Raw genomic sequence first — 24,815 nt, 5'->3', positions numbered from 1 at the left:
ACACTGCGTCAGTGTAAGATGTACCGCGAATGTATCTATTAGGACAGTGCAATGAAATCTGGCATTAGTGGGCCATGGCAGCAGACAACCAATATGAGTGCCTTGGCTAACAGCACAGTATCACCTCTAGTACCTCTCCTGGGCTCGCGGCCATCTCAGTTGGACACTAGACGACTGGAAAACTGTGGCCTGGTCAGTTGAGTCCCAATTTCAGTTACATAGAGCTGATAGTAAGGTTCAAGTGAGGTGCAGGTCCCACAAAACCATGGATCCAAGTTTTCAACAAGGCACTGTGCAAGCTGGTGGGGGCACCATAATGATGTGTGCTTTCTTTACAGGGGTTCTCTAATCCAACTGAACCAATCATTGACTGGAAATGATTATGTTCAGCTACTTTTTGAGGCCATTTGTAGCCATAAACGGATTTCATGTTCCCAAATAGCAATGGAATTGTTATGAATGACAATGAGCCATGTTACTAGGCAACAACTGGTCGCTATTGGTTTGAAGAACATTATGGACAATTTGAGAGAATGGTTTGGCCCCCTAGATTGCCCGACATGAATCCGATTGAACATTTATTGGACATAATCGAAAGGTCAGTTTGTGGACAAAATCCTGCACTGGCAACACTCGCAATTATGCACAGCTATATGGAAATGAGCGCTTGGCATCATTGGCTAGGAGGTCCCTTATGGGGGAGGTCCGGCCGCCTTGGTGCAGGTCTTATTACATTTGATGCCACATTGGGCGACCTGCGCACTGGATGAGGATGAAACGATGATGAACACAACACAACACCCAGTCCCTCAGTGGAGAAAATCCCCCGCTGACCTTTTTTTAAAAAAAAAAAAAAAAAAAAAAAATCTCATTTTGTTTGTTTTCGTTCGTTGTATCTGCTCGGGGCGGACGTTGGAAGACACCGATTCAGTTCATTCAGTTCGTGGTTGATCCATTAACTCAGTTTTTTTGTTACAGAGGGCAGCTAACCCTCTGACCGAACACGCTGAGTTACTGTGCCGGCTGACCATTCAGCTATTGGGCAGACACTGGACAGCTATAGAGGCAGTATGGCTCAATATTTCTGCAAGGGACTTTCAGAGACTTGTCGAGTCTGTGCCATGTCAAGTTGCTGCATTACACCAGACAAAAGGAGATCCCATATGATATTAGGATGTATCCCATGATTTTTGTCACCTCAGTTTAGTTACCCTGAGGAGACTGCAGTAGAACTGTGCAGTGCCATTTCAGAGACAACTGGATGGACTTTGCTGGCCAAGACGGTATGCTACTCTCTACACATAATCAATTTGACATCTAGACCTCCAGTACAAAGAACTATAGGAAGACCCTAGGTCATTGATGCATAAAGAAGATGGCCATGGGAACATCTAGAATTGATGCAGATTTCAGGCATTATCCCTCACAAAGGACAATGCAATGGCCAACGGCCTTCACTTAACAACTAAGACCAGCAGCATTTGCATAGTGGTGTCCGGTTCTCTTCACCAAGAAGTGCAGGATTTGTCTGACACTTGATGTTCATCATAGAAGAGTGTCATGGCAGTCAGGCACTAGTAATGCACATCTCATGCAAATGTTCCCACAGTTTCAGCACGGAAATGGGTCAGTATTGTTACGGGCAGTATCACATACAGGTGTTATACACCTCTCATTTGAGGGCTGTTCAGTATCAGCACAGGATATCCAACCTGTTGTCGAGCCCTACCATCAACATTTTAGCAAAGGGGGCTCACCTTTCAAGCTGACAACATAAAAGCACCTCACGAACACATTGTCAATACCCAAGTCCAGAAAGTGGCAATAATTGAGTGGAATGGCCTGCAGTATCTGCTGACTTGAACCCAACAGAGCATGAAACTTGCAGTGTGTCACAGAATAGCCACAGATCAGCCACATGTTGCCCACCTTTTGGACAGCATACTAAGGATGACCCAAGCATGTTACAATGCACAGGATGGAGCAATGCTCTGTGCTACCTAGTAGCAAATTTTATTTCACAAATGTCCACTCTTGAAGAGACGGGCATTATTTTTTTATTCTTTTTGTTTTCTATTTCACACTAAAGTTTAGTTTCATAAGGGAAAAGCAGCCACTCACCTATAGCGGACTTATGTGTTGAGTAGAGAAACACGTATCCAAACAGTATTCACGCTAGCTTTTGCCATTCTTCTAGTAAAAGTACACACATTCACACTGACACCCAAATGTATACTCCCACAATGAGACATGATAGTTTATCAATTATTGAAAGTAGTTACTTGGGCTGATGGAGATGGAGGGGTATGGAAGGATGCACGAGGCAGGATGGAAGCAGGCATGTCTTTTGACAGATGGCTCAGTGGCTGCACAATAAGTCAAAAACACTTCAGAGTGTAGAGCATATGAGATTACAGAAGGAAGGAAAGGGGGGGGGGGGGGGGGGAGGGTGGACAAAAATCTTTGCACATTTGCAGATGGAGCTCCACTTTTTTGAGCAGTTTCACTGATCCTCATTAAAAGGATGGTACAAAATTTCTGCTAATGATGCATACATACTAAGCAGATGAATCTCAGAATATAGCTTAACGGGCCTATAACTGGTTAACAGCAAACAGTTTAAGTTTTAATGTCTTAAAGATTCATATTAAATAACTGTAAACAAGTAAACATGATCTTTTAGCACCACAACACTTAAAGATTGTGTAAGATTATACGGCCTCCAGATGGATCAACAAATAGACAAAATACAACCTAGTTTTGACCTTAGAAGGATCATTTTTTATTGATATTTTACCATGCACTCTTGTCCATGGAATTAGCACCTAGAAAGAATGGAGTGTGTCAGACTCCCTTAAATGTTAGAAATTATAAGTGCAAAGGAAGTAGAGATACAGGAAGACCCCATCAAGAGATGGGTACCACAATATTCAATTTTGTCTAATACCCAAAGAGCAGTAGAAGAAGACTATAGGTTTTAAATAATTTGGTTGAAATTTAAACAATGAAAAGTCCAGCACGGAATAACAACAATATTACGTACCATATTAACTATGACAGTCAACAAAGACCACAAAATACCTTTCTCAAGTTACTGTCTGTAGTTTGTATCCAATATACAGACTGCTAATGTAGAAGAAGGCTTTTTTTTTTTTTTTTTTTTTTTTTTTTTTTTTTTTTTTTTTTTTTAAAAAAAAAAAAAGCTTACATGTATAAGAGTCTCTTCAGTGTACTCAACATCTCCTCTATATGAGGTGAGTAACAACCTTATCCTTTCAATAACATTGTCAGCTGAAATTAATATACAGAGTATTTCCATATGGCTCCTGTTTGCTTCTTTTAACCTTCCAAGTGACTTATGTTCTTCAGTACAGTTTGTAGCTGTAGGTATGTAAAACTTTTGTTGGTTATGGATAAAATATCATCCATCAGCATCTTGCAGGAAAAATGAAATAAAATGGAAATTTATTACTGGTCATCAAGACTAATAACGTCACTGCGCTAACACACACATTGCTCAAAAACAATAATACACACATTGAAACACAGTATGAGGCTTACATTTAGGAAAGAAGTGGAGAATAAAGCAGTTGTTTGTTTATTTAAGTGCAGGTTGGCTAACTACTTCATGTTTTCGTATACATTTACCTCGTCATAGACATGGGCTCCGTAATTTTATTTTATTTTGCTTTGTGGATGCGTGCCCTTCCTGTCACTGTAGCCATCAGTTACTTAGGGGAGGAAAGTAGTGTACACCCCTGCTGTGAATTGTGTAGCTTGTTGTGTGTGGAGTCATTCTTTAACTGTTTGTGCAATGTGTTGTCTGCGGTGGAACGTAGTGACCAGCTCAACACTCATCTAAAGGAGTGTGGAAAACCACCTGAAAACAGGCTTGGGCTGACTATAGCACCAGCTATGGTCACTAATCTGTCATACGGATTTTACTCGGACCTGGCTCACATTCCTTTCCTGAAAAGAAATGATTTAATGGCGTTACTGGCTGGGGTTGTTTGGCTGCCTAGTGCAAGACTTATTATTTGACGCCACTTCGGTGACTTGCATATTGATGATGATAAAATGATTATGAGAACACCACAACACCTAGTCCCCAAGTGGATAAAATCTTTGACCCAGCCAGGAATTGAACCCAGGCCCCATGCATGTCATTCGGCCATGCTGAGCATTTTTTAAAAAATCTCATTTTGTTCATTAATGTCTGTTGCATTAGTTAGGGGCGGATGTCCCATGATGCTTGTTCAAGTTCATCGTTGACCCATTAACTCAGTTTTTTTATTAAAGAGGGCAGTTAACCCTCTGACCGAACAAGCTGAGCTACTGTGCCGGCTGCACTCAGCTACGGAGGTAGACTTCCTGTCCCTTCTCCCACAAGACAACTCAATGCACATTATACTACATGGCCAGGTTGGGGGGTTGGCTAACTCAAAATCAATAAAGTTCCACCATTACTATGATGAAATAAAAGAATTCCTCCAACAGATGCTGGACTTCGCTCCATTTACCCGTTTTCATGTATATGAAAGTAATTAACATACCTCTGACTAACCTCTTTTTTCCTAATAAATGTGTGGGCTGTAATATGCAGATCTTAACCTACACAAATGGAGCATAAAATGTTTTTTACAAAAAAATTCACTTACCTCCACTTCCCATATGTTCATCTTCTGTCATCGAAAAACATAACTGATGGAGAGTTGACACTGACTGGCACACCATTAACAAGACTGCAACAACTGGCCACAACACTTTGCCTGTCAAGTCACACATTGACTACGTCTGGGATATTGTTGGTCATCAACTTATTTGTTACTATCACTTTAAGACTAGAATACAAAGAGCATGGGAGATCACCTAGAACATATCCAGGACCCCTTCAATTTTATGGCACAAAGTGTAGGGATGTAGATAGCAATACTTTGGAGCATCACTACATACTGAATTCTCAAAGTACGAGATCATGTACAGATCTATAGTCTTTAACCATTTGTGTGTTGCCTTGTAGGGATGGAACGTCCCATAACTCTGCAAGAAGTGAGGTGATTGAAATCCTTACACTGTTTTACAGTGAGACCAACTGAGGACTGGTAGCTACTGTTTTAGAAATTTTTCCGAAGCTTTTAAATAATAGCCACATAATATTTTTAATATATACTGAAAGTAGAGGTATTAGCGGACAGATCGCAAGACTGATGTGCTTTTACTCAGCTGATCAACACGAAGTATTCAGTGTACAGTATTCAGTATACAGTACTCAGTTATTCACCATTGACCAATTACAGCGGAATAGGTCTGAAAATTAAATATACAATTAACAAAAACTTTACAGTAAAGTTTTTACAATTTAATTCCAATTCTTTTAGGAATATTCTTATATACTAATGTCAATGACTATTTCAAAATATTATGTTATCTTATAAAATGGGTGTTTGAGTATTCAGTCATAAATCTTACATTTGAAAATATTACTGGTCAGTGACCGAGCAGATGCTGGAAGTTTATTGAAGAGTTTTAAACTCATTATTTTGTGTGAGTTTGCAGTCTTTGTGAGTCTGTGTCTTGGTATGTCGAAGTACAGTTTGCCTCTGGTGTTATGGGGATGTATGTTCTCTTTGGTCTCGAACTCATTTAAGTTGCTTTTGACTTAAAGCAGTGCTGTGTAGTTGTATAGATTCACAACAGTTAATATCATGGGCTTGATAAAGAGGGGGTGGTGGCAGTGTTCCTTAGGCTTACCTTGCTCATTATTCTGATTACTTTTTTTTAATTTTCAGAATTTCACTGACAAAGCAAGAATGTTCCCATAACAATATGGCATAAGAAATGTGTGATTGAAACGGGCCAAAATGTACCACCTATAGATACCCATCAACTACATCTGTCAGTCTCCAGATGAGATAACACATTCTTGCTATTCTCTACAAACAAAGAGATAGAGGGGCTGGCCAGTACTTACCTCAGCTCAGTACAGCCGATAGATACACACAAAACAGAACCAAAAATTTACGTTCCTAGCTTTCGGAACAAATGTTCCTTCATCAGGGAGGAGAGAGGGGAAAGAAAGGGAAGAAGGGAAAGTAGATTCAGTTACTCACAACCCAGGTTATGTAGCAACAGGGAAAGGAAAACAGGGAGGGTAGCAAGGATGGAGGCATGGTTGTCAGAGGGAAGCCAAAGATATTCTACTGTAAGTACTGTGCCAGCTTCAAACCAAAGAGGATACATACAGAAGTAAAGAGGTATATAGTATAAAGATAAACACAACTATGTAGGATGAAAAGATGCATGAATGGCTAAAGAGGAAAGGGAAAGAGGAGGAGACTGAAGAGTAAATGGGAGTGAGGTGGTTTAACGTAGGTTCAGTCCAGGGGGATGGCGGGATGAAAGGATGTGTTGGAGTGCAAGTTCCCATCTCCGCAGTTCAGAGGGACTGGTGTTGGGTGGGAGAAGCCAAATGGCACATACAGTGTAGCAGGTTCCTAGGTCCCTAGAATTATGCTGGAGGGCATGCTCTGCTACTGGGTATTGGACATCTCCTAGGTGGACAGTTCGTCTGTGTCCGTTAATGTGCTCAGCCAGTTTAGTTGTCATACCGATGTAAAAGGCTGTGCAGTGCAGGCATGTCAGTTGATAAATGACATGTGTAGTTTCACATGTGGCCCTGCCTTGAATTGTGTATGTTTTACCAGTAGCAGGCCGGAGTAGGTGGTTGTGGGGGGATGCATGGGGCAGGTTTTGCAGCGGGGTCGGTTACAGGGGTAGGAACCGCTGGGTAGAGAAGGTAGTCTGGGAATATTGTAGGGTTTAACAAGGATGTTACGGAGGTTAGGGGGGCGACGAAAGGCAACTCTGGGTGGTGTGGGGAGAATTTTGTCAAGGGATGGTCTCATTTCAGGGGTTGACTTGAGAAAGTCATATCCCTGGCGGAGTAATTTGTTGATGTTTTCGAGGCCAGGATAATATTGGGTGACAAGGGGGATGCTTCTGTTTGGTCTGGGGATAGGAACATTGTTGTTGGACGGGGAGGATAGTTGCGGGATAGGAAAGCACTGGTTAGGTTATTGGTGTAATTGTTGAGGGATTTGTCACTGGAGCAGATACGTTTGCCACGAATACCTAGGCTGTAGGGAAGGGAGTGTTTGATGTGGAATGGATGGCAGCTATCAAAGTGAAGGTACTGTTGTTTGTTTGTGGGTTTGATATGGACAGAGGTGTGGATGTGAGCTTCAACAAGATGAAGGTCAACAGCCAGGAAGAGCGCTTGGGTTTTGGAGAAGGACCAGGTGAAATTCAGATTCGAAAAGGAGTTGAGGTTATGGAGGAAATTAAGGAGTGTTCCTTCACCATGAGTCCAGACCACAAAGATGTCATCTACAAACCTATACCAGGCCAGGGGAAGCAGCTGTTGGGTCTTCAGGAAAGCCTCCTCCATGCGGCCCATGAAGAGGTTGGCATAGGACGGAGCCATCCTGGTTCCCATGGCCGTTCCCCTGATTTGTTTGTAGGTCTGGCCTTCAAAAGTGAAGTAATTATGGGTGAGGATGAAGTTGGTAAGTGTGATAAGGAACGAGGTTTTTGGAAGATCTTCGAGTGGGCGTTGTCTTCTTCAGTGTTTTATATATACATGAATAAATATTTTCGTCACCAACTGTGCTAGTTTCATATTCCTCCTATTATCTTGTTCCGTTTATAGTCCACTTCTCTTTTTATTTTGTTTATTGATTTATTTATTTAACATTCCATAGTTTTAACGTTCGTTATTCGCTGTTTTCCAGCCAACAATCACTGCCAACAATCTCTTCCACACCTACCAGTATCATCCATTTCCGTCGATTTTGTGTTGCTGGCGATATTTTTGTGCCATTGGCTATCTTTCTCTGCCACAGGAAAAATTTTTTGGGACATTTCTGCGCCACGCGCGATCTTTTTTGCGGCACTCGCGATTTTTTTTTGCGGCACGCGCGATCTCTTTTGCGGCACGCGCGATCTTTTTTCGCCACTCGGTATCTCTGTTTTTGAGCAACGTGTGTTCTTTTCCCCTGATTTGGACATACTTGCTTGGTCTGGTCAACTTTTTCCGTATTTTTCTTATTTACTGGTCTTCCTTTGGTATTGAACATTACCAACACAATTTCTTTCTTTCTCGTCCTTCCCTCCGCGTTTTATTCCTTCTTATGATTACTATTTTAACGTTAGTTATTTAATTTCCCTACCCACCAGTTACCCACTATGTACCCTAATCCTATACCACATTATTTACATTCATTCCGGAAACATGCATTCACTGTAGCCAAACTGCAATCACACATACTTTTCCTCCGGTCCTGCTTAACCTTTGGAATTACCCATAAAGGACTTACTTTAAAAGTTCCCATCTCTGGGTGCAATTCCTCCTTCCACCAGTCTCTCCTGGACTTCCAGAACCTTCAATCCTTAGCCCTTACCCAACTTGTCCTGAATCTCTACACTACTTCATGTAACCACCACTCCCAACAGCTCCTATCTCTCTTCAAAGTCCTCCACCTCTCAAACCCTTCCTTGGAGAACACACTCAGGAACATCATCCTAGAAGCCAGCTGCAAACTTGAGTTCCATGCCACACACCACCTGAAAAAACTAGCCACAGTGCTAGTGCAACACCTAAGAAGTGGGGTCCCTCTCCCTATCCCTCACAAACACCAACCACAACAGAACCTTCAACAAACCCCCCTCATAGCCAACAAACCTAGCCTAGCCACCCTACTCAATCTCCCCATCCCAGCACATACCCCACACAGACCAAATCTCAACTATAACCACAGTCAAATGCCACACATCACCAGTCCCAATTCAGTTCTAAACCTCTCATCCAGATCCCTCTCTCCTCCAGAGACATCTGTTCTATGAAAAGGCTTAACCTTTAGCCCCACGCCTAAATTCAACCACACTGCCCTGGTTAAAGATCTCCTCTCATTCACCCGGAACCTCAACTGGAAATATCACTTCACTACCCAAACACAGCCCCCAAATACTAGACCCAGTGTTGAACCCTGTCTAGAACAGTTCCGACCACCTTCTCAAAGGGATCCTCCTCCCCTCCCCCAAAACCATCCCTTGCAGACATTTCAGGAATTTCTCACATCCAGTGATGCCTCCCAGTCCTTCTTGAAGAACATCCTGACAACCCCCAACATCACCCCAGCTGAATCCCGTGCCATTAAGGAGCTGAAAATAGACCGCTCTACTGTCATCCTCCCAGCGGATAAAGGCTCCACAACTGTCGTACTTGACCGTGTGGAGTATGTGGCAGAAGGACTGCGTCAACTCTCCGACACCTCAACCTACAAAGCTGTTACCCAGGATCCCATTCCCTCCATCCAGACTGAGGTGCAAAAAATCCTAAAAATCCAAGGTCCCTCACAAGGCCTCACAACAGCTTCCCTAGACTTACTCACTCCACCTGAGCCACGTACCCCTACCTTCTACCTATTACCCAAAATCCACAAAGAGAACCATCCTGGCCGTCCCATTGTGGCAGGCTTCAAAGCCCCAACAGAACGTATCTCAGCTCTGGTAGACCAACACCTCCAACCTATCATCCGCAGACTCCCATCCTACATCAAAGACACAAACCACTTCCTAGAACGCCTCAAATCCATTCCCACTCCTCTCCCACCTGAAACCTTTCTTGTCACCATAGATGCTACATCCCTTTACACAAACATCCCACATACCCATGGTCTCTCTGCCCTTGAGCACTACCTCTCCCAATGCCCACCCGAAGATCTTCCAAAAACCTCGTTCCTTATCACACTTACCAACTTCATCCTCACCCATAATTACTTCACTTTTGAAGGCCAGACCTACAAACAAATCAGGGGAACGGCCATGGGAACCAGGATGGCTCCGTCCTATGCCAACCTCTTCATGGGCCGCATGGAGGAGGCTTTCCTGAAGACCCAACAGCTGCTTCCCCTGGCCTGGTATAGGTTTATAGATGACATCTTTGTGGTCTGGACTCATGGTGAAGAAACACTCCTTAATTTCCTCCATAACCTCAACTCCTTTTCGAATCTGAATTTCACCTGGTCCTTCTCCAAAACCCAAGCGCTCTTCCTGGCTGTTGACCTTCATCTTGTTGAAGCTCACATCCACACCTCTGTCCATATCAAACCCACAAACAAACAACAGTACCTTCACTTTGATAGCTGCCATCCATTCCACATCAAACACTCCCTTCCCTACAGCCTAGGTATTCGTGGCAAACGTATCTGCTCCAGTGACAAATCCCTCAACAATTACACCAATAACCTAACCAGTGCTTTCCTATCCCGCAACTATCCTCCCCGTCCAACAACAATGTTCCTATCCCCAGACCAAACAGAAGCATCCCCCTTGTCACCCAATATTATCCTGGCCTCGAAAACATCAACAAATTACTCCGCCAGGGATATGACTTTCTCAAGTCAACCCCTGAAATGAGACCATCCCTTGACAAAATTCTCCCCACACCACCCAGAGTTGCCTTTCGTCGCCCCCCTAACCTCCGTAACATCCTTGTTAAACCCTACAATATTCCCAGACTACCTTCTCTACCCAGCGGTTCCTACCCCTGTAACCGACCCCGCTGCAAAACCTGCCCCATGCATCCCCCCACAACCACCTACTCCGGCCTGCTACTGGTAAAACATACACAATTCAAGGCAGGGCCACATGTGAAACTACACATGTCATTTATCAACTGACATGCCTGCACTGCACAGCCTTTTACATCGGTATGACAACTAAACTGGCTGAGCACATTAACGGACACAGACGAACTGTCCACCTAGGAGATGTCCAATACCCAGTAGCAGAGCATGCCCTCCAGCATAATTCTAGGGACCTAGGAACCTGCTACACTGTATGTGCCATTTGGCTTCTCCCACCCAACACCAGTCCCTCTGAACTGCGGAGATGGGAACTTGCACTCCAACACATCCTTTCATCCCGCCATCCCCCTGGACTGAACCTACGTTAAACCACCTCACTCCCATTTACTCTTCAGTCTCCTCCTCTTTCCCTTTCCTCTTTAGCCATTCACGCATCTTTTCATCCTACATAGTTGTGTTTATCTTTATACTATATACCTCTTTACTTCTGTATGCATCCTCTTTGGTTTGAAGCTGGCAAAGTACTTACAGTAGAATATCTTTGGCTTCCCTCTGACAACCATGCCTCCATCCTTGCTACCCTCCCTGTTTTCCTTTCCCTGTTGCTACATAACCTGGGTTGTGAGTGACTGAATCTACTTTCCCTTCTTCCCTTTCTTTCCCCTCTCTCCTCCCTAATGAGGGAACATTTGTTCCGAAAGCTAGGAACGTAAATTTTTGGTTCTGTTTTGTGTGTATCTATCGGCTGTACTGAGCTGAGGTAAGTACTGGCCAGCCCCTCCATCTCTTTGTTTGTATTTGTTTCACATCTTTATATGAGATTTTGCATTAATCATTTAGATCATCTTGCTATTCTCTTGCAGATATGGCTAATATGTTCCTCCCAGTTTAATTTTGAATCAATGTGGAATCCTAATAATTTTACTGATTTGCTTTCAACAGCTGTAGTTAAACCCAGAATTAGTTCTTGTGTTTTATCAGGATTACATAGGAGTTCATTAGAAGAAAACCAATTCATTACTAGTTCTAGTTTTTCCTGTGTTGCCTGATGCAGTTCTGTTCTGTCATTGTGTGCATTGAGCAGTGTTGTGTCATCTGCATAACACACAATTGAATTTGCTCCTGCATGGTAAGGTAAGTCATTAATTGCAATGATGAACAAGAAAAGGACCTAGGACCGAGCCCTGAGACACTCCAGTCCGAACTTCCCTCAGCGAGGAGCATCTATTTTTAATTCATACAAACTGTCTCCTGTTACTTAAGTATGATTCGATTACATCTAAAGATGGTTTGTGTATGCCATAAAATTCCAAATTTGCAAGTAGGGTGTTAAACGGTATGCAGTTAAAGGCTTTGCTAAGATCACAAAGTTCAACCGATACTAGATCCTTATTTTCGAATGCAGTTAACACCTGGTTAACAACTTCAGTGACATGTTTTTGCCCTGTTGATATGCAAACTGTCTCTTGGAGAGGAGATCATGCTTTTCAGTTATTTAGTTGGCTGTACATCAGATATTCAAAAACTTTAGAGAAAACTGGGACAATAGAAACTGGTCGATAGTTTTGGGGCAGGTGCTTATCTCCCTATTTAACGACTGGTATCACTTCAGCAGTTTTAAGTGCATCTGGGAAAACTCCAGATTCTAAACATATATTAAAAATGAAAGAAAGAGGTTGACAGATAAAGTGTATTGTTTTTTTTCATTACATAGAGAACCAATAACTGTCCATACTAAAATCTTTCTTGAACTGTTTGTGATCGTGTGTTAGTTTTTGAGTTAAGGATTCATATAAGATCACAAACATGAATGCTGGATGCTATTGCTCGCTTCCTTTTTAGATGAGAGACATAAAATTTAGTAGACAATTCCAGTTCAAATGCCTTGTTCTAAAAACATGAAAAGGATACGTGCTACTTGCCACACAGAGGAGTTGTTGAGTTATGTAGCTTAGCTGGATGTGTTGCATGAATTTTATCACTATTGAGCTGCCAACCTGCAGCCATGGGTGTTAATGTCTCATTCATTTCTTTCATTTGTAACTTCATACACTGAATGAGCTAAAAACCACAAAATGTCAATTTCCAATGAATCAATTTTAATGGGTTGCAGACTGCCAGCAGTGCTCCTTAACACAGAACCACTGCCCACCACTTCCTTCATCTGCACGAAAGAAAAATCTCACACAAATCTCCTAATCTGCATACAATGTGAATGTAAGATGGTGCCTTGGTTTGATTTAGCAGCATGAGAGCATTATGTGAGAAGATCATTTAGAAGAATTGAACATCTGAGAAGCAGATGGTACTCGGAAAGCAAATAGCTTTTGGTGGGCTGCTTAACTGAAGTGCTCAGAACTACACACATTTTCACAAGGACAGTTGCTGTAAGCCATATTTTGATATGCACAACAGTGACCACCATTCGTTGCCAAGAGCTAGTCCCACCAACGCTGAAAATATGTTTCCATAACTCTGCAAGAAGTGAGGTGATGGAAGTCCTTACATACGATGGAGACACACATTGGCTATAAGCCAGACATACTTACTACTACAGTATCGAGATGGAAATCTCAAGATCAACGTCTCGATGCACACTGGAGAAATTCTTAGTCTGGAGAGTGATCAATTAATTTCTGAGCTGCCCTTTTCTTGACTGAACACTCAATAGTTAAGTGAATGCCCCTTGAACTCAATCCATGTTGTTCTTCCCCCTACAGTGTAGGCGATTGCAGCAAAGTACCAGAAATAGACTGTGTATTGTGCATGCTGTGATAAGCTTTAGGTACCTTCCTCCACATACTGTCACCAGTGCCAGCACAGTGAGCAGTTGGTGACCTGAAGAGGAACGTACCTTCCACGGTATCATGTATATCGGCCGCTTTTATTTAGGCTACTTGAGCCAAACACCCTGTGACTGTAGATTTCATGTCTTCCATATCTTGTTTGAGTCATGCTTACAATAAATGTGAAACTGAGTATCTTTCCCAGTCGCATCTGTTCAGAGGTTTCCTCACCACAGTTTTAAGTGCTGTCTCACAGCATTGTGGAAATCACATAGGTTGTCCTAGAGCAGTGTGTGAATCTTGGCCCCAGGCAATCAATTGTTTTCACTTATCTGAGGTAGTTAACAGTTCTCAGATCATTCAAGTAACATATTTGTGTGATATTCGTTAAAGAGATAACCCGTTTCATCATTTCTATTTTATATTGTACTTTTTTTTTTGCAGAAAAGGCTATTTAGAACAACACAACCACAAAGCACGTAATGTCCCTTTTATCAGACTGACAAGGCTCTATCGTGCAGTTGTGGTGTGAGAAACGACATCCTGCTGCACCTGCCCAAGAAATACTCCACACATTCTTGACACTTCACCTTGTCTTCCCTTCCCTATGAAACACAGTTCACTTCTGTCACATTCGTCCTTACTGGACTTGCAATTTTCCACAAATGTTAGTTTATAATATGATACATGAACATTCAACCAAATGTTATAAGCTCTCCATACCCAAATCCAACTGAAATTATAGTTGGCATTATTCAAAAAATTATCAATCTCAGCTCAGACACCAAATTAATTTTTTAAATTCTAAATGGCTTTTATTTCATAAAAACAGCGAACTGCATAGATATGTAAAAAGAAAAGTCTTTTTGGAGATTCTGGATCCCAGGGCATTACCTTTTTTTGCCCTATATGGAATTGGATGGTGAACAGCAAAGGAGTGAGAGTAATGAATAGGGAGATACTTTGACTACATTAGGACATTGGAAAAACAGCTTTGATGGGTTAAAATAACAACCAAAGAAAGAAATTTTATGAAACTATTGCATATATATTATATTTACATCAAATTTATGGTTTTGTGTATATACATTCTAGTCCAGTCCTCATACTGGTCTTTTCGTCAATTCTTCCACTTTTCTTCAAATCTTCCATTTACATACAGGATGAATCTACTGCCTCATTTCCTTTATGTCTTCACTGTAGATGAATATAGCACACAACTATCTTCTTACAGTGTAAGATGAACATTCAGTAGTAACATTTATTTTCAACAAACTTTCAATACTGAGATCTGTATAACATTGATAAAATTATTCAGCTACATATTTACATGTTACTTCTAGTAACTATTTACACGAAATTTACATAAATCAGGATGCTCACTTGCAAGACTCCATACAACAACAGTAAACTCATTAAAAGAAACCATTTTATTTGTTATTGTGCAGTGTTTGTTGTAAATTGGACCGTGTTATGCATACTCTTATTGTCAAATAAAATTTTACATTGCATAATCACATTTCACACAGCAACAGCTGATCAAGTACCTACAAAATGCTACTAGATATTAGAAAACAAGTTGCAGTTTGTGATTTTTATTCCTTAGAAAAATCAACTGCATATACTACTCCTACAAAATGGGCAGCCTGCCTGGAGTAAGATCACAGGAGTTTGTGTTAAAACAAACTGATAAGAAGATACAAAAAAATACAATCATATTAATCAATGTACGTAGACAAACTGATATCAAGTTGAAGTACAAAACACACTGTTTATTTTATGCACAGATACTAATCTGCATTGTATTATAAAATGTACAAGATTTAAATGGTAAAGGATACATACTAATATAAAATCTTTAATGTAAATTAACAAAATTACATTAATACCAAAAATATTTAAAAAGTACTCCTGAAATTGAGTGACAACGTCCATTAAACAGATACTGAAATCACTACACTGTTGCCTCTTTAACTAATGCTAAACAAACAGTACGATCTGATCTGGAAATATTTCATATTTAAGCTGTAGATTAGAAAAAAAACATGATTAAATTTCTGGCATCAAGTGGAATCTAAATGGTAAGGACACTTCCTACATCACATTCCAGCCACAGTACTGTCAGTAAATATACAAGAAAGGATTTTCACTTCGAATGAATTGATAACTCACAAGAAATTATACCACTGTAGCCTAATTGTTACACACATTCTTGTGCCATCTTCATCACATATATTTTTCCGCAAGAGAAATGATATAGAAGTGAAACATTCCTCTCCCTCAGATAGTCCTGATGTAACTATGTGATGATACGGCATTAATACTCTAAAAATGTTTGATTTGGGAACCTGTGACTGTAGCATTTTCTAGGAATGTTTGTTACAAGTTACTCATGCATTAAATGAAATATATTATTCAAAGTTTTCTCTATATGAGTGAGTGAGAAGAATAATAGGGAAAATTAAAGCAAAAATATTTCCAGTTTCATAAAAGATATTTTTAATTCACTCTATAGCGGAAACAATAAAAGAGTTGCGTACCAGTGGGAAGGAAAGAGTATGAAAAATTATGCCTTTTGTTTCCTTTCTTCCCTTTACTTGTGCCATCTGCAGGACAACAAACAGAAAATTTGAAATCTAGGGGTAGGGAACACAAGCGGATGGAATTTTACAGGAAATGGAGAGGTGTATTAAAGCACAAAGTGCCATTTTTTTTACAGCAATGACTGTCATGACATTAAGCAGCCATATGCCTACCTTTCTTTCATATCTTGTTTCTCACACTTTGAATAATAATATTTTTTGAAGCTTTATTGCTTTAATTACCACATGGGCACAATTTACAAGAGGGGAAAAAATAATTCATACTAATAAGAGCATGAACCTTTGAGTGAATAGAGAACAGCAGTGTTTAATGCATCAATAATTTGCTTGGAAAAATAAGAATGTTCCTTTCTAAGAACCAGTGTCTTCTCCAATGGAGTGCCAAGAAAAAATCACACTCTTAAGATTAACCTCATCTCTTTGCAAATTTTATAACTTAACAATCAAATAGAGAGAGAAAAAATTCCACTCAAAACTCATGTTCAATGAGCTGAATAAGTGGGGAATCGAAAGATATGTTTCTGACTTTTCACAGTTGACTTCTTGTCGTGTCTGTTGTGTTCCTCTATTTGTCGGGTTCTACAGTCCCATTTCCAGCTTCATTTCCCTCTTTATTTCTGTTTAAAAGCTATTGTACAAACAGATTTCATGTACATCTGTCAGTTTGACATTTGCATGTAGATATTCCTATCTTTATTTAGTTGTCATTACAAATTATATCTTTATTTGGTTGTCATTACAAATTGGACTGTGCTTGTATTCAAAGATGATAAGAATGAGTTGCACAGGGAAAATACATTTTATGGGATTACACTTCTTTTGTGATATTCGGGAGTGACATTTAACTCCACATATATGATGACAATGATACTGACCAAACTGCTTTTACTTATTCTGTCACTGGTGAATGCATTTCACAGTCTACAACAAGTGGGTTTGTATTCCTTGTGACAGAGGTTTGTAAGCCACACACAATAGTCCAATTTCAAAGGACATTGGCAATTTCATTTCATGCACACTAATGCATATTAGTGAACTGTATCTCAGTATCAGTTGTTGTGTTACCTCTGCAAGCCTGAGAGTGCAGCAGTTGATCCAAACATACATAGTTCGTGATGTCTTCAAAGCCACAATTTGGGATGTTATTTGATGGTCCACCTATGGTAGATGTTTGCCTACAACTTGTTAGGATGGACATGACGTCCTGTTACTGCTAGATTTCAGATACAACTGATGATGGGGCTGCTGTTGAGCAATACTTTGGTCAACAAAATATTTTACAACTGTGACAGGCTCAGTATCATCAACATGTTGCAAAACAGTTGTGGATGTCCCACAAATAAAAAATTATATATGTAATAATACAATGTGTACTGCCCGAGGAACTAAGTGAACAACGTATAGTTCAAGTCATGCAAGAATAAGGGAGCTAATGACCTCAGCTGAGCATCCTAAGAAAACACACACACACACACACTCACACACACATGCACACACACAAATTAAGTTAATTGCCAATATGCTATTTTTTTTTTTTTACAAGAAGGTCAAGGAAATATGCTATCATTCAGTTCGTTTTCAAATTACTTGTTTAAAATTAAAACATTTTGGCCACTGCTATTTATAATTTCAAATCTAGAATATTCTGCAGAGACAGACCATTCTAAATATACGAACTTCACACTAAAATGTCTTCACAAAGGAAATTAGTTGCGTAGCACGATTCATAAAATAAGAATACATGTGCACTTGTTAGTTATGTTATGTGTAGAAAAGTGATTTACTTGGGAAATTCACAAACTGTCCATCGTTGGACTGACAATGTGACTGACAAAGTTCAATATTTTATGTCCTCACAAAAATCTGTTGATTGGCATAACTAAATAGCTGCCAAATTTAATATAGGAAATGTGATATGAACTTTCTATCTAATAAAAAGCTGCCCAAAAGAAAAACATTTAACACAAATACAAGAAGAAAGGCACATTGCAATAAGTAGAGGATAACTTTAGTTCTGCCTTTCAGAACTGGAAGTATTCAAGGCTAAAAACAGGCAAAAGTAGAGCATATTATACAACTGCGTTAACATAATTGCTGGTCGGTACTAAGACACAAAATTTTTTGTACTGCTGATAAACACATATAAAGGATGGATGCTTCTCATCCTGAGTTCTGAGTCACTTGCACTTCCTTTATAACCTTCCACAACCTATCACTCTTTCCTCCCTGATGTGGGAAGTAATATAGTTTTGTCTCCTTTTATATGTTTCTCTCAGCAGAAATAAAAACTGTCAGCCCCTGAAGTTACATCCTAACCAATAATTTTGTATGAAGGGCCTCTCTATGCAGAATTCAGAATAGGTGGCTATCTTCCTTTTTTCCTTAACCATAATTCTCAACAAATGACATATGATACAGGATATGACATTTTTAAGAGGTTTCTGTGATTACATCAATCTCTCCATACCTTTTCATAAAAATTTGCATTTTCATTTCAATTTATTAGTGTATGACATTCCAATATTAAACAGTTATCTTACTGAAGCTTGCTGGAAATTCAAATATATGTGAGAATCATTAAAGGTTGAACTGCAGTTGAAGTAAATGTCTAAAAATTCTAACTTTATGATGATAAGCAGCCTTGAAGTATAATTTTTGTTACTACCGGTTCATCTGCTCCAGAACTACTGCAGAGCAACATTTCAGGCCTTAGAATCTGTGAGAGCTGAACGGTGCACGTATCACTGTGTGTGTAGAATTTAATCGGATAGATAAAATATCTACTCACCAAATGGCGACAGAACACACACATTCGGTATTACGTATGCAAGATTTCAGAACCAGTGACGCCTTCTTCTCTCCTTCTTCTGGGAAAAGGGTTGAAGACGAAGGAAGAGGGGTGAAGGAAAAGAACTGACAAGATTTAGGAAAAGGGATACAGTTCAGAGAAGTCATTCAGGACCCTGGGTCAGGGGAGACTTAGTGGACAGTATTAGATTTTCTTTCTAATCCCGTCCAGTAAGTCTCCCCTGGTCTGGTTTTCTAGATGACTTTTCCATACTCTACCCCTTTTCTAAATATCATCACCAGTCTTTTGCCCCTTTTCCTTCACCCTTCCTCCTCCTCTTTCAATCCTTCTGCCAGAATAAGGAGCCACTGGCCCCGAAAGCTTGTATATGATCAAAAATTTCTTCCAAGGTCTTAATAACTGTGTAAAAACAATGCAGCATAAAGAGCAGAAACCACTGGCTAGGAAAGTAAGAAAGAAATAAAGAGCCAGTCATGAAAAAGGGATTGACTGCTGTAAATCTCGTCTGAAGACACATGTCAAAACTCAGTCCTAGTCTATCCACGTTGATAAACTCTGAGCAGGGTACAGACTACAAATAAGCATTTTACATACATAGGTCATAACAAAACTCTGTTGTGATTCAAGGTGATACTTTGCTGCAATAGCAATCTTTCCCACTACCTACATAAAACAAAATATTGTTAACTTCAACTCTTCAGATGGCTAAGAAACACTTATGGAGGGGGAACTCCTTTCTTTCATTCCAATATATTTCTTATTTTCTGTTGAAGTTCATACTAAACCAATACTTGCAGCTCACTTGTAGGGAAAAGGAAATAGTTGTAATGAGCAACATGTAAACAAACAGCCTACTTTTGAACAGTTCCGCACAGTCACTTACATCACCTGTCAGTAACCAGTGAGGTTTAGTCTCCCTGCGAGTGCCTTACCGTTAAGTCACATTCAACCTCCTATTAAGTGCTCATGTAAGGCCTGGCGAAATGGAAGGTATAAATCCCCACACCTCCTCCTGCCATTTGCATAAAGAAAGCCCTTCCCCATTGTGCTTCCCGACTGAGAGGAGCACGTGCAAATACACACACACACACACACACACACACACACACACGAACTTCACACTAAAATGTCTTCACAAAGGAAATTAGTTGCGTAGCACGGTTCATAAAATAAGAATTCATGTGCACTTGTTAGTTATGTTATGTGTGTGCACTACTGCTTTCAATGAGTGATTCATCAGAAACTATTTAGGGAGCTGTTTGCTTCTTAAATTATTTCTGCGGCATGTAGGTTATTCCAGATTGTCTAGTCTGAGCCACGGGACATTTTGGCAACATTCACTGTTTGACTCTTCACTTCATCCTATATTCACACTGACAAGATGTTTAGTGAATAGATGACTCTAGCTTGACGGTGCCACACTAGTATTTATGCTTTATGTTGACAGCTTCGTACACAGCATATTTTATCATCATCAATGTTGAGTGCCTCATTTATAACCAATTCATTCCAGTAAGCATACAACTTTTTCATTAACTGAAAACTATTTCTTCACTTTCACTGTAATCTCCAGTGCGGTCTCAGACTTCCTTTCTGGATTTCAGTGGAAGAGTATGAAACATAGCATTCTGCAACCTGCAGTGACAATAATATGCAGCTTAGGATGCAACCTGAAACTGGATTTTCCTGATTTTCTAGTGATAATGAAGTTAGGGCTTGTAGCAGTTTGTTTATTAAAGCAATGCCCACAAAAATTCAATGATGCATACCATGTTTTGCAGAGCTGTGTGACATTTGCCATGTGGAACTCAAGAAAAATTAACTTTTCATTGCCTTGAAACAAGCTCTAGCATTTTGCACTGTGAAGCTGCTTCAAAATATTGGTCAATACACCATGCCACATAACACATGAAATAATAAAATTGCCTTTTTATGGATGTTTGTACACATATTGTATCATCTCATAGCATTGTGATATATAAAAATAAGTTACAAGTTAGTTAGAGAGTTCTTTGCGTCATGAAACATCAAGAGACTAAAATGATACATTAAATTTCAGCTGTTCTCCAAAACACAACAATGAGAACACATGGAAAAGCAATTCTATCATTCAATGCTTCGTATTTACATCTATCACTTCTTTCAAAAATGAACAATTCTGAATGTCAAGCATTTATTGCACATAAATTATTGTGAGGGTGAGTCAAAAAGTGAAACTACAGAACACCTTTATTTGGGTCCCATTTCATTACACAAGACCAGGGATCTGAGTACCACTTCTCCCAAAAATGTGCCCTGCGTGTTGAGCATTATGCAGTCCCCCTTAGTAATTCATTAAAGAAGTTATTCAAGCATCTGCCATACAATACTGAGCTTATTTCCATTTTCATGAGCCAAAAGTTGGCAGGTGACTCATCACTACGTTATAAAAAATTAAAAAGAACTTTTCCATACATGTTTCTTCATGTTCAGATAATTGCTGTTTCATCCAAAGATGTCAAGTCTGAGCTTAAAATGGAAAGACTATAAATAATAATGAAAAAAAAAAAATGGTACTGAAACAAATGTCTTCTTTTTAGGGAATTCACTTTTTGACTTAGCCTCATCAATAATACTACCATCACTAGTCATATATCAGTTCTTATTTGTATTTAATATGTTAACCAGAAGAGACACATATACTTGTTTGGGGCACATGATTTTTGTATGAAAGTGACACAGGATGCTTCTTTCATACAACAAGTATGTAAGTACTGTAAGACTATCTGCATCCTCTGATACTGTACATGACATCTACACTGATTATCAGTAAGCACAGCATTTATTGAAGACTATGGTACACAGAAGTTATCACTTTGTGCCTTTTCATTTACTTTTGCAATCTATTTGCTTAAAGTATTGTGATGGTTTGGAATCCGCAGAATATAATGGTTTGGAATCCATAGAAAATACTTAGCACAACATTCGACAACAACTATATAAATATGTGGTTAATACGTTAAGAATTCAAAATTTAACATATTTAACATTGTTGGTTAAGGTTACAGTGTAGTTGTGTAATATCATAACAAAAGGTGTTGGCATTTAGTGATACTCCAGTTATTTGCTGCCGATCAACAGTAACATAAATAAGAAATATGCGCAACCCACAATTATTTTGTAGACTGCTAGGTTTCTTGATCAGTATTATATTTCAAACATATCAGTTCATTTTCTTTTACACAGAAAATTCAAAGTGTAACACAATTTTAAAATTTTTCTTTGTTAGGCTATTTAGTTGTTTCAATGAATCAAAATAACAATACAAGTAATTTGGATCTGATGAGACTCAAATTAAAAACAAAATTCAAAAGCAATTAATAGGTAGACTACACCTACATTAAAAACCACAAATTAGTGGATAGTATGCTTGTAGCCTATATCCTGTCACAAAGCTACCAAAATCACAAAATATGTAATGCCCTTAATGACAATAACAACAGATTTCATCAGAATGCACCTGAAAACATATTTCGATTCTGTAATAACAAATACCGATTCCATTTGCAAACTTTATCTATTTGACATTATTTCAACACTAGCATTTAAACATTTAACCTACCAGACTCAATCTGAAATGCAGTCCAAATTATTTCCCTCTTAGCTTGTCAGAGTGACAGAGTTATAGTACATTACACATATACTACACACAAAGGTCTTAAAACACTTCTGAATGTTGTAAAAGTTTACTATTGATTCAAGATGAACTGATTCCACTGAGGTACCACCAGAAATTCATTTGGAAACTTTCTTATTTTCAAACTGAAAATGTAGACAGTGGTATACAACAATTAACACCACCAGTTCAGGCTGCGTATCACTCATTATGATAAGCACATAAGCTGCCATTACAGTTTATCTGTACATTCTGGCAATGAAACACAAAGTCCACAATGCGACTGAGGAACCATACACCATAGTACAAATACAAACAGCTTTGAATAAAACACTGAAATACTGGCATGACTAATGCAACTGCCCTACCAAGCACGATTACTGTTTTGCTAGTAATAATTTAGCTGTGTGCGTTAAGAATGAAGTCTTTTCAACAGTAGCGGAACAACATTAATCTTTACCTGTCTAATTTTTCAATGGTCTGACACATTGAAAGAGACTGAAAACCTCCTACAATGATGCAAAAATGTAGATGACTATGGTGACCATGTATAACTTTGGATGTATGGAATGGATGGGCATATTTACACAACAAACTGTCTTAATGGTAAAAGTGAGCTTTGCAGAGTACATACTCCAGAGTTCGTGTAAAATCTGATACAATATGCCACACATTTTCCTTAATACTAAATGAATAATGAAATACTTCTGAAGGAAGAAAATCAGTCCCTGTTATATCAGTTCAAGACATGATCCAAACTATTAACCATTAGAAATGATCAATATGAAGTTGTAAAGTTTCACAGCTGTAAAGTTTATTCTTCACCCAGCTGCATTTGTTCAAAACAACTGAGATAAGTAAGGCACAACTAGTAGCCTCATTTTGTCATCTTTTGCATTCCTGTTCATTTGTTTTCTTCAATATGTTTGTAAAGAGTAGAAATGTGCATGAATCATTATTATGAGCCCTCATGAACCAAGCATTATTAATTTGTGTTCCTCGTGTTAGTCACTGAACAGGAATATAACACTTCTCATCTTGAAACTGATTAAAGCTGTGGAGATGACTAGAGACACAAAATTGCAGACATATGAATTAGTCAGCTATGGCTGTACTCATAAGTACAGCATTCCCTATGAACAGCAATGAACAGCATATCAGAAATACTGAATAACCTGCTAAGCATTATTTGTAAGAAATAAAGAAAGCACCAGATACATCTGTGTGTGTGTGCAGCATCAAATAACATAATTTGAATGTTTTAAGGCACAAGCCTTCTCAAGTAAACAACCATATTAAAAACAAAATCTCTGTCCATAATGTCATCAAACATTTCATACATGCTCATTTTCTCTTCCTTACTGAATACATATAAAAATTAGGAGCTATAAACCTGTGTTAAACATACAACATCTCAGGTCACCTTGTAACAAAAGTATGTCCAGTGCTTTAGAAATAGCACGGCATGGTTTCAACTTAGTCTGGAAATTGCTATAAATGCAAGCAGTGTTTGAAAATTGATTAAATCTTTGAATTTGTTAACAATATAATGAAATTCTAATGTCTCTTCTTTCCTGTGAGCCAATTCTCCATTTTTTATAAATTAATTACAGCACTCTGAAACAGTTTTTGTTTACAGTTAGCATACTCCTACAAATTTCCTCAAACTTACAACTGCTTTTGCAGCAAACTGATTCTTAACAAAATTTAGGTTTTGAGGAAGGCTATAATCAGTCTTCTTTATTGTGCTGCTTATCACTAACATCTTCCTGTATGAAGTTTAGGCCAGCTCATTCCAAATTTCATGCACCAACCACTCATACAAAAAAGATTATGTAACAACAGAATAACCAAAATATTTGGTTCACTTTAACTGCTCCTTCTCTGCCACGAGACTTACATGACATGCATTACCTTATATGCGGAAACGCTTCACAATATCCAATATAAATACAGACATCATGTATGTCCACCTCCACATGAAACTCCTTTTCATACACAAATTCACTATATTACAGCACCATTTGAGTTCTTTTTCATGATGGGTGGTGTGTAGCACGACCTTTCTTGCTGCTACCAAAGGTAAACCAGGTGCCCATTTTTCGGCCCAGCGAATTACTTGAACTGTGACTTGTTGATGAGGATAGGTTGTGATGACTTGCATCAAGGTTATTCACAGGGTGTGAAGAATCACGCTTGTAACTCTTCCCTAGAAAATAATACAGATACAAAATTATCGTTCATTTCGGTTAAGTAAAAAATATAGTGCTCAGAAATGGTAGAATACAATCACACTTGGCATTAGATAAATATCTT

The 24,815-nt window shown here is 39.0% G+C and overlaps 1 protein-coding gene across 1 annotated transcript in view; it reads right to left on the bottom strand.

The window, feature by feature from the left end:
• Positions 1-14,459: 14,459 nt before the first annotated feature.
• The window catches only part of LOC124596112 (spermatogenesis-associated protein 13), a gene marked incomplete at its 5' end in the record, with an annotated part of 105,567 nt that continues 95,211 nt past the window's right edge, over positions 14,460-24,815 (bottom strand). The window contains one exon of the mRNA XM_047135127.1: positions 14,460-24,708. Coding sequence (XP_046991083.1) covers positions 24,536-24,708 — 173 coding nt within the window. The remainder of the gene's footprint in view (positions 24,709-24,815) is intronic.

Source organism: Schistocerca americana, chromosome 2, assembly GCF_021461395.2.
Source record: "Schistocerca americana isolate TAMUIC-IGC-003095 chromosome 2, iqSchAmer2.1, whole genome shotgun sequence".
NCBI classification, from domain to species: domain Eukaryota; kingdom Metazoa; phylum Arthropoda; class Insecta; order Orthoptera; family Acrididae; genus Schistocerca; species Schistocerca americana.
The sequence above is the reverse complement of the archived record's forward strand: the minus strand, read 5'-3'. Positions and strand labels throughout refer to the sequence as shown.